Source organism: Leptonotus elevatus, chromosome 14, assembly GCF_054856555.1.
Source record: "Leptonotus elevatus isolate MCC_2025b chromosome 14, RoL_Lele_1.0, whole genome shotgun sequence".
Classification (NCBI taxonomy): Eukaryota; Metazoa; Chordata; class Actinopteri; order Syngnathiformes; family Syngnathidae; genus Leptonotus; species Leptonotus elevatus.
In genome coordinates this window covers 22307511-22320010 of record NC_141252.1, presented here as the reverse complement: position 1 = coordinate 22320010, position 12500 = coordinate 22307511, and the positions used below count along the sequence as shown (strand labels likewise).

The window sequence follows — 12500 nt, the reverse complement described above, 5'->3', positions numbered from 1 at the left end:
TCTTTCGTATCCTTTCCTAGGTTGTTTTGCCTCGCAACTTACGCGCCTCCGTCCGTGGGTCGCCAGCCGCCTTGATGTTGTTTGATGGTGTTGCTGTGCGCACTTGTGGGTTTGTTTGTTCCGTTGGTGAAGAGGCCGGTTTTCGCCTCCTCTCCCACACGAAGATAGCAGCCTGGTGACTTGTGCACACTCATTGCGGGTTGATTAGCGGCTGCTATGGACGACGACGCTCGCTGTAAGCACTCTGGTAGCTCGTTCTTGCCCGAAGAGGGACACACTGACTGCTGTCTTGACTGGCGGTTGGGTAAGCAAAACCCTTCTGATTCTCAGGCCTCTGCAGTAGCGTTGCCCTATGAGGAGGTGGACATGCCGGATGCCAAACTTCAATTGCCCTCCGAAACAGATGACGTCGCCGAGGATGCCGTCTCCATCCAGGATTCTGAGGCATATTCGGGAATGGATTGCCCCATCTTCTCCTCCTTCTGAACGTTTTTCAGCTGGAGCGGAATTGGTGTGCACGGTTTTGCTTAGCGCTTTGCAAGGTTTGAAGTTGGACACGTCTGCCTTTTCTCAGCCTCCTACTAAGTGTGGCCTCTGTCCGATGGACTACTCAAATAAGTCTTTTTGGATCCCAGAATCTCGTTTTTTTTTTTTTTGTACAAACGCGGCGGCGATGGAAGCACGGCTGGCCAACGCCCAGGCTCATCTCCTACTTGCTTCCTCCGCAGCTTTGAGAGACAACAACGTAGATGAGGCTAGATCGTTCCGTAAAATGGCGCTGAGGGACTTATCCGTCCTTTCGAGGGAGCATGGCCGTAGTATGTCTTTTCTCATCCAGACGTGCTGTCAGAGCTGGTTGGCTCACTCTCCCTTGCAAGAGCCCTCCTGGAAGGAACTGCGTCACCTCCCTGTGGTTCCAGGTCAAGTTTTCGGTTCAGCAGCAACAGAAGCGCTGGAACACACAGTGCGTGCTTATGATGCAAGGCAAAAGTTTGCTAGCCTTCTCAGGCTCTCCCGGCCGCCCCTCTGTCACGTACTGTGCAGTCTTTTCGGCCTACGGGGGGAAAAGGACCTCGTCGTCCCTCACGAGGACATGTCACAGACGACACGTAAAGGTTCGAGGGCCCCAGCGTCACACACCACGCGCTTTGTCCCCCCCGGACCTCTAAATCCGGGAGGGCCAGGGATTGAGCCAGAGGGGCCGGCAGTTGGTTACTTTTCCTGTTGCCAGCTCACCTACTGGGCTGCCCTTGCTCCGGACCCATGGGTGCTTTCAACCTTGTCTCATGGGTACAGGATTCAGTTCCGGCGCCGGCCTTCTCTATCCAACCAGGTCAGAGTGACTGTCATCAGCGACCCGGAAAAGGCACTAGCGCTAGTTGGCCGTGTTGGAGACGATCGCCCTAGGGTAATGGTTAACGTCAATCGATCTGAAGGACGTTTATTTCCACGTCCCCATTACTCCTCAGCACAGGAAGTTTTTCCGCTTCGCCTACAGGGGTCGCCACTAGCAATTCAGAGTACTCCCATTCAGGCTGTCACTCTCTCCCAGAGTGCTCACAGAGTGGCACCCCTGCAGTCAAGGGGCATGAAGGTGCTCCCTTACTTGGACGACTGGCTAATATGCGCACCGTCCAGGGATCAGGCAATCTGAGACACGTCTACGCTTCTACAGCATGTTTCACGACTTGGTCTCAAGGTCTCGTTCCTTCTCAGCACACTCTGTTCATCGGAATGTCGTTGGACACCACCTCCATCACTGCTCGACCGTCCCCACAGAGGGTAGTCGATGTGTTACGCCTCATCTCTCTCTTTCGTGCCAATGGGATGCTATCTTATGTCCTTTTTCTGCGTCTGCTGGGCAAGTTGCTTGTGCCTCTGGGCCTGCTGTCACTGCAACGGGGGCTGCTCCGCTTCCGGCTCAACCCGCTGCTGGACCGTCTGAAGCGTCTCCGAGTGTCCAGTCGGTTCATGGGTGCGCTCGCACCTGGGGGGCGCCGGTCTGTTCTATCAGCGGGTGTCCCATTAGGGGTGGGGCCCACTCGTCACAAAGTTGTCACCACCGATGCCAGCGGATGGGGTGCAGTTTGGCAAACACTGGGACTGCTCAAGGCCGGTGGTCTACAGGGGACAGGTCGCTGCTGGAGCTGCGGGCTGTGCATCTGGCCCTCTTTCATTTTCTGCCCTTCGTGGCAGGGCGCCATGTCCTGGTACGATCGGACAACAACTCCACTGTGTATCACATCAATAATCAGGGCGGGACGAGAGTCCCAGTTGCAACAGGCCTCACGGAGGCTTTTTAGATGGGCCACCCCCCGTCTTGCCAGCCTACGGGCCATGTTTCTCCTCGGCATTGTCCACCAGTCAGCGGATTCCCTCTCCGGCCATCGTTCACCTCAGGGGGATTGGCGTCTCCACCCAGATGTGGTGAGCACCATTTGGAGTCGCTTCAGAAAGGCGACGGTAGATCTTTTTGCCAGAGGTCTGCTGTATGCTTTCCCTTCTCTCCCCCTCATTCATCTCACCCTTTAGAGGGTCTTTCTGGAGGGTCAGACGTTGTTGCTGGTGGCCCCTCTTTGGCCAGCCCAGACTTGGTTCCCTCTCCTCCGCAGTCTCTACTCCGAACCGTGGATCTTGCCCAGTCGGTTAGATCGACTGTCCCAACAACGGGGTCACATTTGGCATCCTGATACCCGCCGGCTCGATCTGTGTATCTAGCCGCTGATCATTAATGCCAGGGCTGCGTCCAATCGTTCGCTGTATGCTAAAAGGTGGAAGCTGTTTGGGGAGTGGTGTGCAAGTTGCGGGAGGGATCCCGTGACATGCCCTATTCCCACTGTTCTAGAATTCGTCCAATTTGTTTTCGATAAGGGCCGTTCCCCTTCTACAATCAAGATCTACGTGGCGGCCATATCGGCACGCCATATTGCAGTGGATGTCTGTGGGTTGCCATAGCCTGGTGGCCTCCTTCCTCAGGGGTGCCTTTCGCCTTCGTTCTAGGAACCCGCCTTGAGTCCCCGCCTGGGACCTTCGACTGGTGCTCGACGCACTGTTTAGGTCCCCTTTCGAGCCGTTGACCGAAGGGAGCTGGCTGTCTCGCAAGACGGCGTTTCTATTTGCGATTGCATCTGCTAAGCAGGTAGGGGAGCTCCACGCCCTATCTGAAAGCCCCGAATGCCTTCGTTGGCACCCCGACGGGGCAGGGGTCACATTGTGGCCAAATGCTGCTTTTGTTCCCAAAGTTTTGTCTTGCTCTCAAGCCAACCACTCTATTCGTCTCGCTCGATTTGCTACGCCGTTGACGGATGGGGATGACGCTCCAAGTCTTTGTTGTCCTGTAAGGGCGCTCCACTCTTATTTGGATGCTACAGCATGTTTCCGTACATCCACCGAGTTTTTTGTGTCTTACGACGGCTTGAATAAAGGAGCTGCTGTTTCCAAGCAACGCCTCTCCCATTGGACCGGGGACGTAATTCGGCAGTCGTACCGGGTCTCTGGTCGTCCCCCTCCTCCTGGGGTGCGTAGTCACTCCACCACGAGTGTGTCTACGTCATGGGCAGTTCTGAAAGGAGTGTCCTTGTGCGGCTGCTTCCTGGTCGTCGCCTTGCACGTTCTCCAGATTCTACAGTTTGAATGTCACCTCTCCTCATCCACTGGATGTGGTTCACGGTCCTGCGGACGCCCCTGTGAGGTACAATTTCCTGGGTCTTCGTGACATCGCTGGTATTCGGCATTCCGTACTGTTTCAGCACCGCCACCTGGCGATCGGGAGGGACGAAATAGATAGACAGTTACGTAGGTAACTATGGTTCTATGAGTCCCAAACGACCACCAGCATTGCTTGTCACTCAGAGAAATTGTGTTGATTTGCGCGAGAAGAATCTGTGAGTCTGGGTTCCGGTTACGATCTGCTTTTATAAATGAGGATCACGTTAGCCGGAACCCTGGAAATGTCCTTTTATGAATGCTTTCTCGAGTGACGCATGCACGTGGGGGGATTCCCGTGCTGTTTCTGCACCGCCAGGTGGCGGTCGTTCGGGACTCATAGAACCGTAGATACATACGTAACTGTCGTTTTAAAAAAACAAAAACTAACTGAAACTACATTTTAGGTTTACAAAACTAAAACCAACTACAATTATGGCAACATTTTTCTTCGTTTTAGTCTTTGGTAATTAAATTAATGCATGAGCCTGTGGGGATGATTCTAATGTGATTTTAAGTAGATTTATTTTTATATTAACCAGAATAAAGACAAGTGTCACACAGAAATGAGGTTATCTAGCAGCAGCAAACAGAAAAGCACCTTTAGATGACGTCGCTCCCATGTTTTTTTTTTGCGCACAGGTTATACACATTTTTTTAACTAAAACTAATACTGAAACTAAAACTAAGCATTTATTAAATAACTAAAACTAAGCATTTATTAAATAACACAAACTAATAAAAACTAACAGAACCACCCTGAAAACTAATTAAAACTAACAAACAAAACTCAAAACTAAATACAAACTAACTAAAATATTGTCATTCATTCTTGAACAAAAGTGGTTGATTTAAGAAAAACTCATGGGTGCAAAAGTATGTGAACCTCTCACTTAATCAGACATTGCACCTCCTTTTGCAATGAGAACTTCATCCAAACACTTTCTTTAGTGATTTATCAGTCTTTCACATCTACTTAGGGGGGATTTTTGCCACTCTTCCTTGCAAAGTGCAGCCAGTTGAAAGAGGTTGGAAGGGGCGTCTAGCATAAACTGCTTGCTTCAGGTCCCGCCACAGTATTTTGAAAGAATTTAAGTCAGGATTTTGACTGGGCACATCCAGAATATGAATCTTGTTGTTCTTCAGCCATTCCTTGGTTGTATTGCTGGAATGCTTTGGATTATTGTCATGTTGCAGGATCCATTGTCTACCAGGCTGTAACTTCACGGTTTCAGGTTATGTTCCAGGATTTCACAATATTCCTCTGAATTATTGATTTCCTGGATTATGTGGAGTTGTCCAGGTCCTGAAGATGAAAAGCCAGCCCAGAATTTAACATTCTCACCCCCATGCTTCACTCTAGGGTAAAGGTTATTTTGCTGGTATGCAGTGTTGACTTTTCACCAAACATGATAACTGACATGTTTTAATTAATTAAATTTTTGACTCAACTGTCCACAGAAGGGACTTCAAAAAAGCTTCAGGTTTATCCAGGTACTCACAAGTAAAGTTGAGATGGGCAGCTTTGATTTTTTGTGAGCAGAGGCTTCTACCTAGCAAGCCTTCCATGAAAGCCTTGTTGACTTTTCTTCTGATTGTTGAAGCATGCACATGTGACCCAGATGCAGCAAAAGAGGTGTGCAAATCCCTTGATGTCATGTTCGAGTTGGCTTTTTACCTGAATTATAATTTTTCTTGTGGTTCTTGCTGATATTTTAGAAGGTCGTCCACTTCTAGGCAGGATTGTAGTAATTTTCAGTGTTCTCTAGTTGCAGATGATCTGCTTCACAGTGGAATGATGAAGCTAAATTTTTTTTAGATGACTTTATAGCTTTCCCCAGACAGATGTGCGGTTACTACCCACTTCCTGAGGTCCCCTGAGATTTATCTTCCTCTCAGCATGACTGACCTGTATGGGTTCACCTGGGTAAGACTAAAGTGACGTGGTATTATCTCTGTTTCAGACAGTGATGCATCATTTGTTTGCTTAACTGCACCAGTCCATTTCCGTGGTTAGTTTAGCTACCAATTTGTCCTACCTGATCCTACTTGACTGCTTGTTTTAAGCATTGCAGCTCAGGGTTCACTTACTTTTGCACCTACATGAATTGACCAAAAACTATTTTTAATTAAGTTTTGATTACACAATTAATAAAAATAAAAAAAGAACAATGCATTGAATTGATAAACCTACACCTGTTATTTCATAGAAAATGTAATGGTTCAGATTGAACAACAAAATCAGGTTGAAACAATTTGCCTTGTACCTCGCCTTATTATCTCCTTATTTTGGCTTTATATTTAGAGAATATGACAGGTGGTCACATTTCTTTAGCACTCTTGACTTTATTTATGTTTTCATAATTGTTCAGATATACTGGTTGTTATCTAGTAAGTTATTTTAATTTTTGATCATATACAACATAACTATTGACGGTTACTTAATTTGAATGTTAATCTATTTTAGATCGATACATTAATACATATGACATATATGTCTTCATTAAAACACTGAAACTCCAGGGCTGAAAATAAGTCCCTGGATACAAGGACGAGCAAATTGTGCATTGCTCCTAGTCCACTTGAGACCTGAATTTAAGGTTTAGTTACAAACATACATACACACAAAATATTACATGGTTCAGCGCCTTCCATTTAATGGTACCGTATGTTCCAACATGAAACTATAGATAATTTCCACGAAGTCAGCGAGTAGGCATGTCCAGCTCCCTTCCACCATATTGTCTGGTTCGTCCCCATCGCGGCTCAAAGCGAAGCGCGGATACGACGAGTATTAAAACGGCTAAATTGACGGCAATGAGCACAAAAAAGTCCACGTTGTACCGGGAAAGCTTGCAGGCAAAAGTGGTACGATGCAAAAATTGGACTGATCGCCGGGATCCCTATACATCACATGTGTCAAGAGTCCTGCATGTTTTCTAGGTTTCTCTACTCCAACGCACCTGATTCAATGATCAGGATAATTATCAGGCTCCTGCAGAGCTTGCTGATGATCTTAAATATGAATCAGCTGTATTGAACATGGGAAACCTCTAAAACATGCAGGACTCAGGCCTTCGCGGACCGGACTTTGACATCAATGCTATACATTAAAGAAGGAAGATTATCGCCAGCCACCGGTTACGTCCATGGACAGTTTGGATACCGTGACCTACCTTATAAAGCCTTTGAACAACTAAAGGCATATAAATCAATGGAGGCAATCAACCAGCTGTGTTATGACCGTGAACTTCAATGTGATGATAGTGACGGCAAAGCTACGTCGTAGCTAGCTTAGCTTATGCACTTATTGAAAATACAGTTGTGTTCATTAAAGTATGCGGGCATAATGTTTTTGCATGTGTGCGAGCTATTTTACAGAGGATATGTATGATAAAGAAATGCTTTTTTTCATTCGTCCCAAGTGGTTGTGTGAAGCCATTTATTGTAAGGGAGCGCGGGGTGTACTGTTTACCACTGAGGGATTTAGCATGCAAGGCAGGCGCTAGACTGGACAGGAACAAACAATGTGCACAATGTAAACATGCTTAGTAAAAGAAGAAACGTTAAAAGGAAAACTAATTAACCTGAGATGAAGTGATCTGAGCAGATCTTGGGAGTATTTCGTGGGTTCATCTTTCTGTTGATACTGGCTAACCACAGTCTGCGACGTGATCACTGATTCAGTGAAATCACCTTCGCGTGCTCGGATCTTTGGAATGGAATAGAATCCCAATACACAAGTTCCGTCAGCTTTCTGAGTACAACCATGTACCCAACACGAAAAAAACATATTGGTTATGAAAAGGAACACTTGTTTGCTGAAATTCACAAGCTAGGAAAACCAAAACATGGTGGACATGCGACGCGGTGACGTCACACGGGAACTATCTATTGTTCACTGGTCTTTTAGTGATGTTGAGAGCCAAAAAGTCCACTGGTTCAAGTGCATTTACATTTTGGGCTCCAGAATGCCCTACCCACGGAAATCAGAGCTGCTCCCTCAGTAGAAATTTTTAAACCTCGCCTTAAGACTTATTTGTATACTCTTGCATTTGGCTGAACTACGTTGGCCTGTTTGACTGCCACTTCTTCTCTTTCTCCTTGTATTGGCGTTACAGTGTGTGTGTAGCGATTGACTTTATTTTGTATTTAAAGTTTTCACCACATGCTTATGAAGACAAACACGCTGCAACTGCAGTCCATTTGGGGTTTATCTTGGTGTCACCAACATCTTCGTTGAAAACACTACAACCACATTTTGTGCAAATTTGGGTTTGGAGGAAGACCTACCACTCCGAAGGCATCTTACTGCAGTGCCTCACCTTATTAAATTGACTCTCACACTATTCTAGTTAACATTGTATAGCACCATATTTTGTGTAAATTTTAGCCCACTCGGCATCCTTTTTAGCCTGGTCATTCTGGAACGGAGATTCCCATATCTGCGGCCCCTTCCTAAGGTGTCTTATTTTTCCCCAGATGTTTTTTGTTGTTGTTGTTTGTCCTTACACCCCTGTGAGATTAAAATCAAGGTATGTTGTTAATATTTGTCAATTATGGATGTGTTAAGACCTTTGAGATTGTTTTGTGATTAATAAATTAATGAATAAACTTGACTTGACTTGTTACAATAACAATAATAAAGTATCACCCGGCCCTACTATCTATTTGTCTGTCTGTCTATCTTATCTATCTATTACATATTTATTGAGTAGGAAATTATGATCTTACCAGTCCATTTGTGTGGTTGCACATGTCCCAAAGAGGAATGAGCGCCTGTGTGACTTGGCTACCATCCTCAGTAGGGATCTGGTTTTGACGGGTCATGACTGAAGACACGGCCCATCTGTAGAACAATCAAAATAATTTTACTGAAATAAACAGTGGAATGTATTGAAACTCATAAAAAAAATTTTTTTTTAGCTTGGATATCCAATTTAAAAAGTAAGAATATCTCAGAAGATTGTGACAACAAATGCTACACTAAAACATGCACTACTCACAAAAAAATGAAAATACAGTGTTCTCGAGCTGTCAAAATTAATCTATTAATCAACAAGTAATCAACTATCAAATTAATCGACAACTATTTTAATAATCGAGTAATCAATGGAGCCATTTTTTTAAATCTAAAATTGTCCAAATCCTTTGATTTCAGCATATCAACAGTAATTGTCCACTGATGTCTTTGTCGTGTGCGGGGATTTGAGGACCCAAATGCAGGAAGTAAGGAGGCGAGGCAGATTTTCAGGATGTCAAAGAAAAAGGGATTTATTTCCAAAAGAAAAACCAAAAGGCAAACAAGGAACGGGGGAAAACTACTCAATTAACAAAAGACCAAAAAGCAGTAACAGACACTAGTCTAACCAGGGCAAGGACAGGATGAATGACAGAGACACAGAAACGCAAAAGAATGATCCAACAAAGATGTCAGGGAAGGAGGGAACTAAATAGGAGCAAACTAAAGAGACAAATAAACACCTGGACATTAGACAAGCGGCAGGGGCTGTTGATAGGAAGACACAAAGGAGAGGGACCGGGATGACGAGCACAATCAGGAACACAAGACCTAACCAAAACCAAACCAAACAAAACACAGATGACAAATACAACAAAACTAACCAAACTCAAACTCAAACCCAAACTACAACAACTTTGCTTGATGAAAGAAGACTGTTTTATCTGTGTTTAATCAAAATAAGACATTTGCAAACATCTGTTTTTACTTTGGAAAACAATGACCGAACCAGTAACATAGTACATTAATCTACCTTTTTTAAATCACTCTATGAATACGAAGTACACAATAAACATCAGTCACTGGTCAATAAACAGTAACCAGGGGGAACAATGCTTTTGTAATACAGTGTTCCCTCGTTTCTCACGGGTTAATCTTTTGCTGTTTTGCAGATTTTTTTACAGCGTGCTTGCTTCTTTTTTTTTTTACAGCGTGCGTTTTGGTCTGTTTGTTTTCTTTACAGTGTATGCACGCGCCGTCTGCCACCCTCCCCACGGTTCACATGGGTCTGCGCCAGCCACAAGCGCTTGAGTGGAGTTTCGGGGGCACTGTGGCGATGCTGTCCCGCGGTCAAAATGGGTTTACGTGTCCTGCCTTATATCTTCATCATTAAAATTAAGATTGTCCGCCCCGAACCAGTTGTGGCTGTTTGCAAATCCTCGGTGTCCTGGAGGTCTTTGGTCGGCCATATCTCCCGAAGCCTACGTCCGACCGATGAGATCTTTCCAACGGTGCCTGTTCCGTCACTCCATGACATTGCGTTTTGGAAATAGAGGGCTGATAAACGCCGGTTTTTAACCGGGATGGGCACCATCGCCGGCTGAGTAACTTTTTGAAAATCCTTGGTGTCCTGGAAGTCTTTGGGCGGCCGTATCTCCCCAACCCTACATCCTACTGAGGATACATATGGGCATCCACAGATTCATCACGACGAGACCTTTCCAACGGTGTATTGCATGTCGCGTTCCGACCTTGCCATTTGCAACCTTGAATATAAAAGATACACACAGCCAGGCGCCGGCCACCAGCAGCAATGTGCTTCCGAGCCTCCCGATCAAAATGGATTTCTTAGCCTCTTATCATCATCATTAAAATTAAGATTTTGCCATTTCTAACAGCTGTTTTATTGTTGTGTTGTGTGTTTTATTATTATTATTATTATTATTGTTATTAGGTTTATTTTAGGAAAACATTCTGGACTGGAAAGATATGGATCGATCGCCCTTATATTTTTGTTTCTCAAATAAATGTTTTGGATATTAGTTTTATTCGATGTTATTGTTATTATTATTATTTTGTACACTAGGAGTGTATAGGCCTATTGTATTTAAATAGGAGATACAGTATGTGAGAAAATTTTAACGCCTATCAGAGAAAAGTGCATGTGTGGTGAGGATTTAGCCTTAAAACATATTGCAAATGAATTAAATATAGTATGGATAAAAAACATTTACAATAAACGAAAAAAAATACTGTGCTGTATAATAAGTAAATAAAAATAAAAAAACTTTTAATCGGAAAAAAAACACTGTAAATGAAAAAAGAACATAAATGATAAATGAAAAAGCATTCTTAATAAACTAAAAATCATATAAAAACGAAAAAACAAAGGAAAAGGAAAAATATAATTAACGGAATTATATTTTTTTTAATTAACGCTGATTTCCATTATCGCGGGTAGTTTTGGAAGGTAACACCCGCGAAAAACACTGTACACTCAAATGCAAAATTAAAATGAATTTGATTAGTAAATTAGATTAATCAATTCTAAAAATATATAGGGGTAGAGTTCGCCAGTTGGCGAGCTGGCGAACTCAGTAACAGGGTTAGCTTTCACTAAGAACGCTGGCGTGATGACCGGGGCCTTTCCCTGCTGGGCCTGGGGTTGGGTTGGGGGCGCGGGCCGTGTTGGGGTAGGGGGCGCTCCTGGCTCCTGGGTTTGCTCTCCGGCCGGTGTCCCTTGCGGGACCCGGGGGTTGTCCCTTGCCGCTGCCGTGGCCTGGGGGGCCCTGGGGGGCCCTGGAGGGTTGTGCTTGCTCTGTCCTGGCCGGGGTCGACAGCTCCCCTCTTTGGTGGAGGTTTTTATGCATGCCAGATCCACCACACCAGCATCTATCGAAATTCAAACACAATCGGCTTCTTCGTCTGGTTGTTGATTCGGTGGAGGCAGATGTCTGTGGATCTCACTCTGCTTCATCTATCCTTCCTTCCTTTCCTCAGTCTCTCCTTTGGTCTCTTGAGGTCTCCCTAATTTGTTGGAATTTAGATGTTTCTGGGGTTGGTGAAAGACTCTGGTTGGTAACCCGGTGGGTAGTAGGTAATGTCTGGTCGGTGCTTGATTTCACTTTCCTTTCTTTTTCACGACTCTAGCTGGATTCTGAAGTATTCGGTTTAGGTACATACTGTATATATTTATGTATATAGGACTGTATGCGCTTTCACATTGCATGCCATATTTTTACTGTAGTACTAGTACTGTATGCATTTGATGTCATCTGTTCCGTTGTACATATTGCCAATACAGTGGCACTCCAATGACTCAACGTAACATTGCTTGTGTGTGCGTGCATGTCTCTGCTCTTCTCCATTCTGCTCCCAACTATTCAAATGCGTAATCAAATACTACAAACTTGGAACAAAATAATTCACACTTGATTTATTTTTTAAGGTAAGTGTGAAAAACAGCCACAACCAGGTCGCTCTGTCAGGGTTTTTGCAATAATTACTAAGTTATATGTTAGACCTTTTTATTTATTTTTTAAACTTTTTTTAGACCATTATGACAAAAAATTAAGACCAAAAATTCAAACATTCAAAAACACGGAACCTGTATGACATGTCGAGATTACCGGTCATTTTATTGACAAATTAAATGAATGTATGTAATTAAATGTTTAAAATGACTGCGATGACGGTTAATGAAACAAAATTTTGCAGTGGAGTATGCACACTAATATTAAAAAAATATATATATTGTACATGACTAGTAAATATAAAGGCAGAAAACAGCGTAATAGATGCATTAAAGTTAACAAAAAACTGTCAAAAAGAAGTTAGTCTACCCTCAGATGGAGGAAGTAAAATCATGTGCCTTCCTGGCATGAAAGCAGATTAGGGATGAAGATGAGAATTATATTCAACCCCTCTAAGGGTGTCTGGGGGCATGCTCCCTTGGAATATTTCACATTTTAACACTTTAATTTGATGCATTCTGAAAAACAAAATCAAGCAGAATTAAAAGACCGCATCCATCTATGCATGGTCACATGATCAC

At 44.2% G+C, this 12500-nt stretch overlaps 1 protein-coding gene across 1 annotated transcript in view; it reads right to left on the bottom strand.

Moving 5' to 3' along the window:
- The window catches only part of setd3 (SET domain containing 3, actin histidine methyltransferase), a 110363-nt gene that overhangs the window by 30998 nt on the left and 66865 nt on the right, over positions 1-12500 (bottom strand). Inside the window, 1 exon segment of the mRNA XM_086094538.1 lies at positions 8440-8554. Coding sequence (XP_085950664.1) covers positions 8440-8554 — 115 coding nt within the window.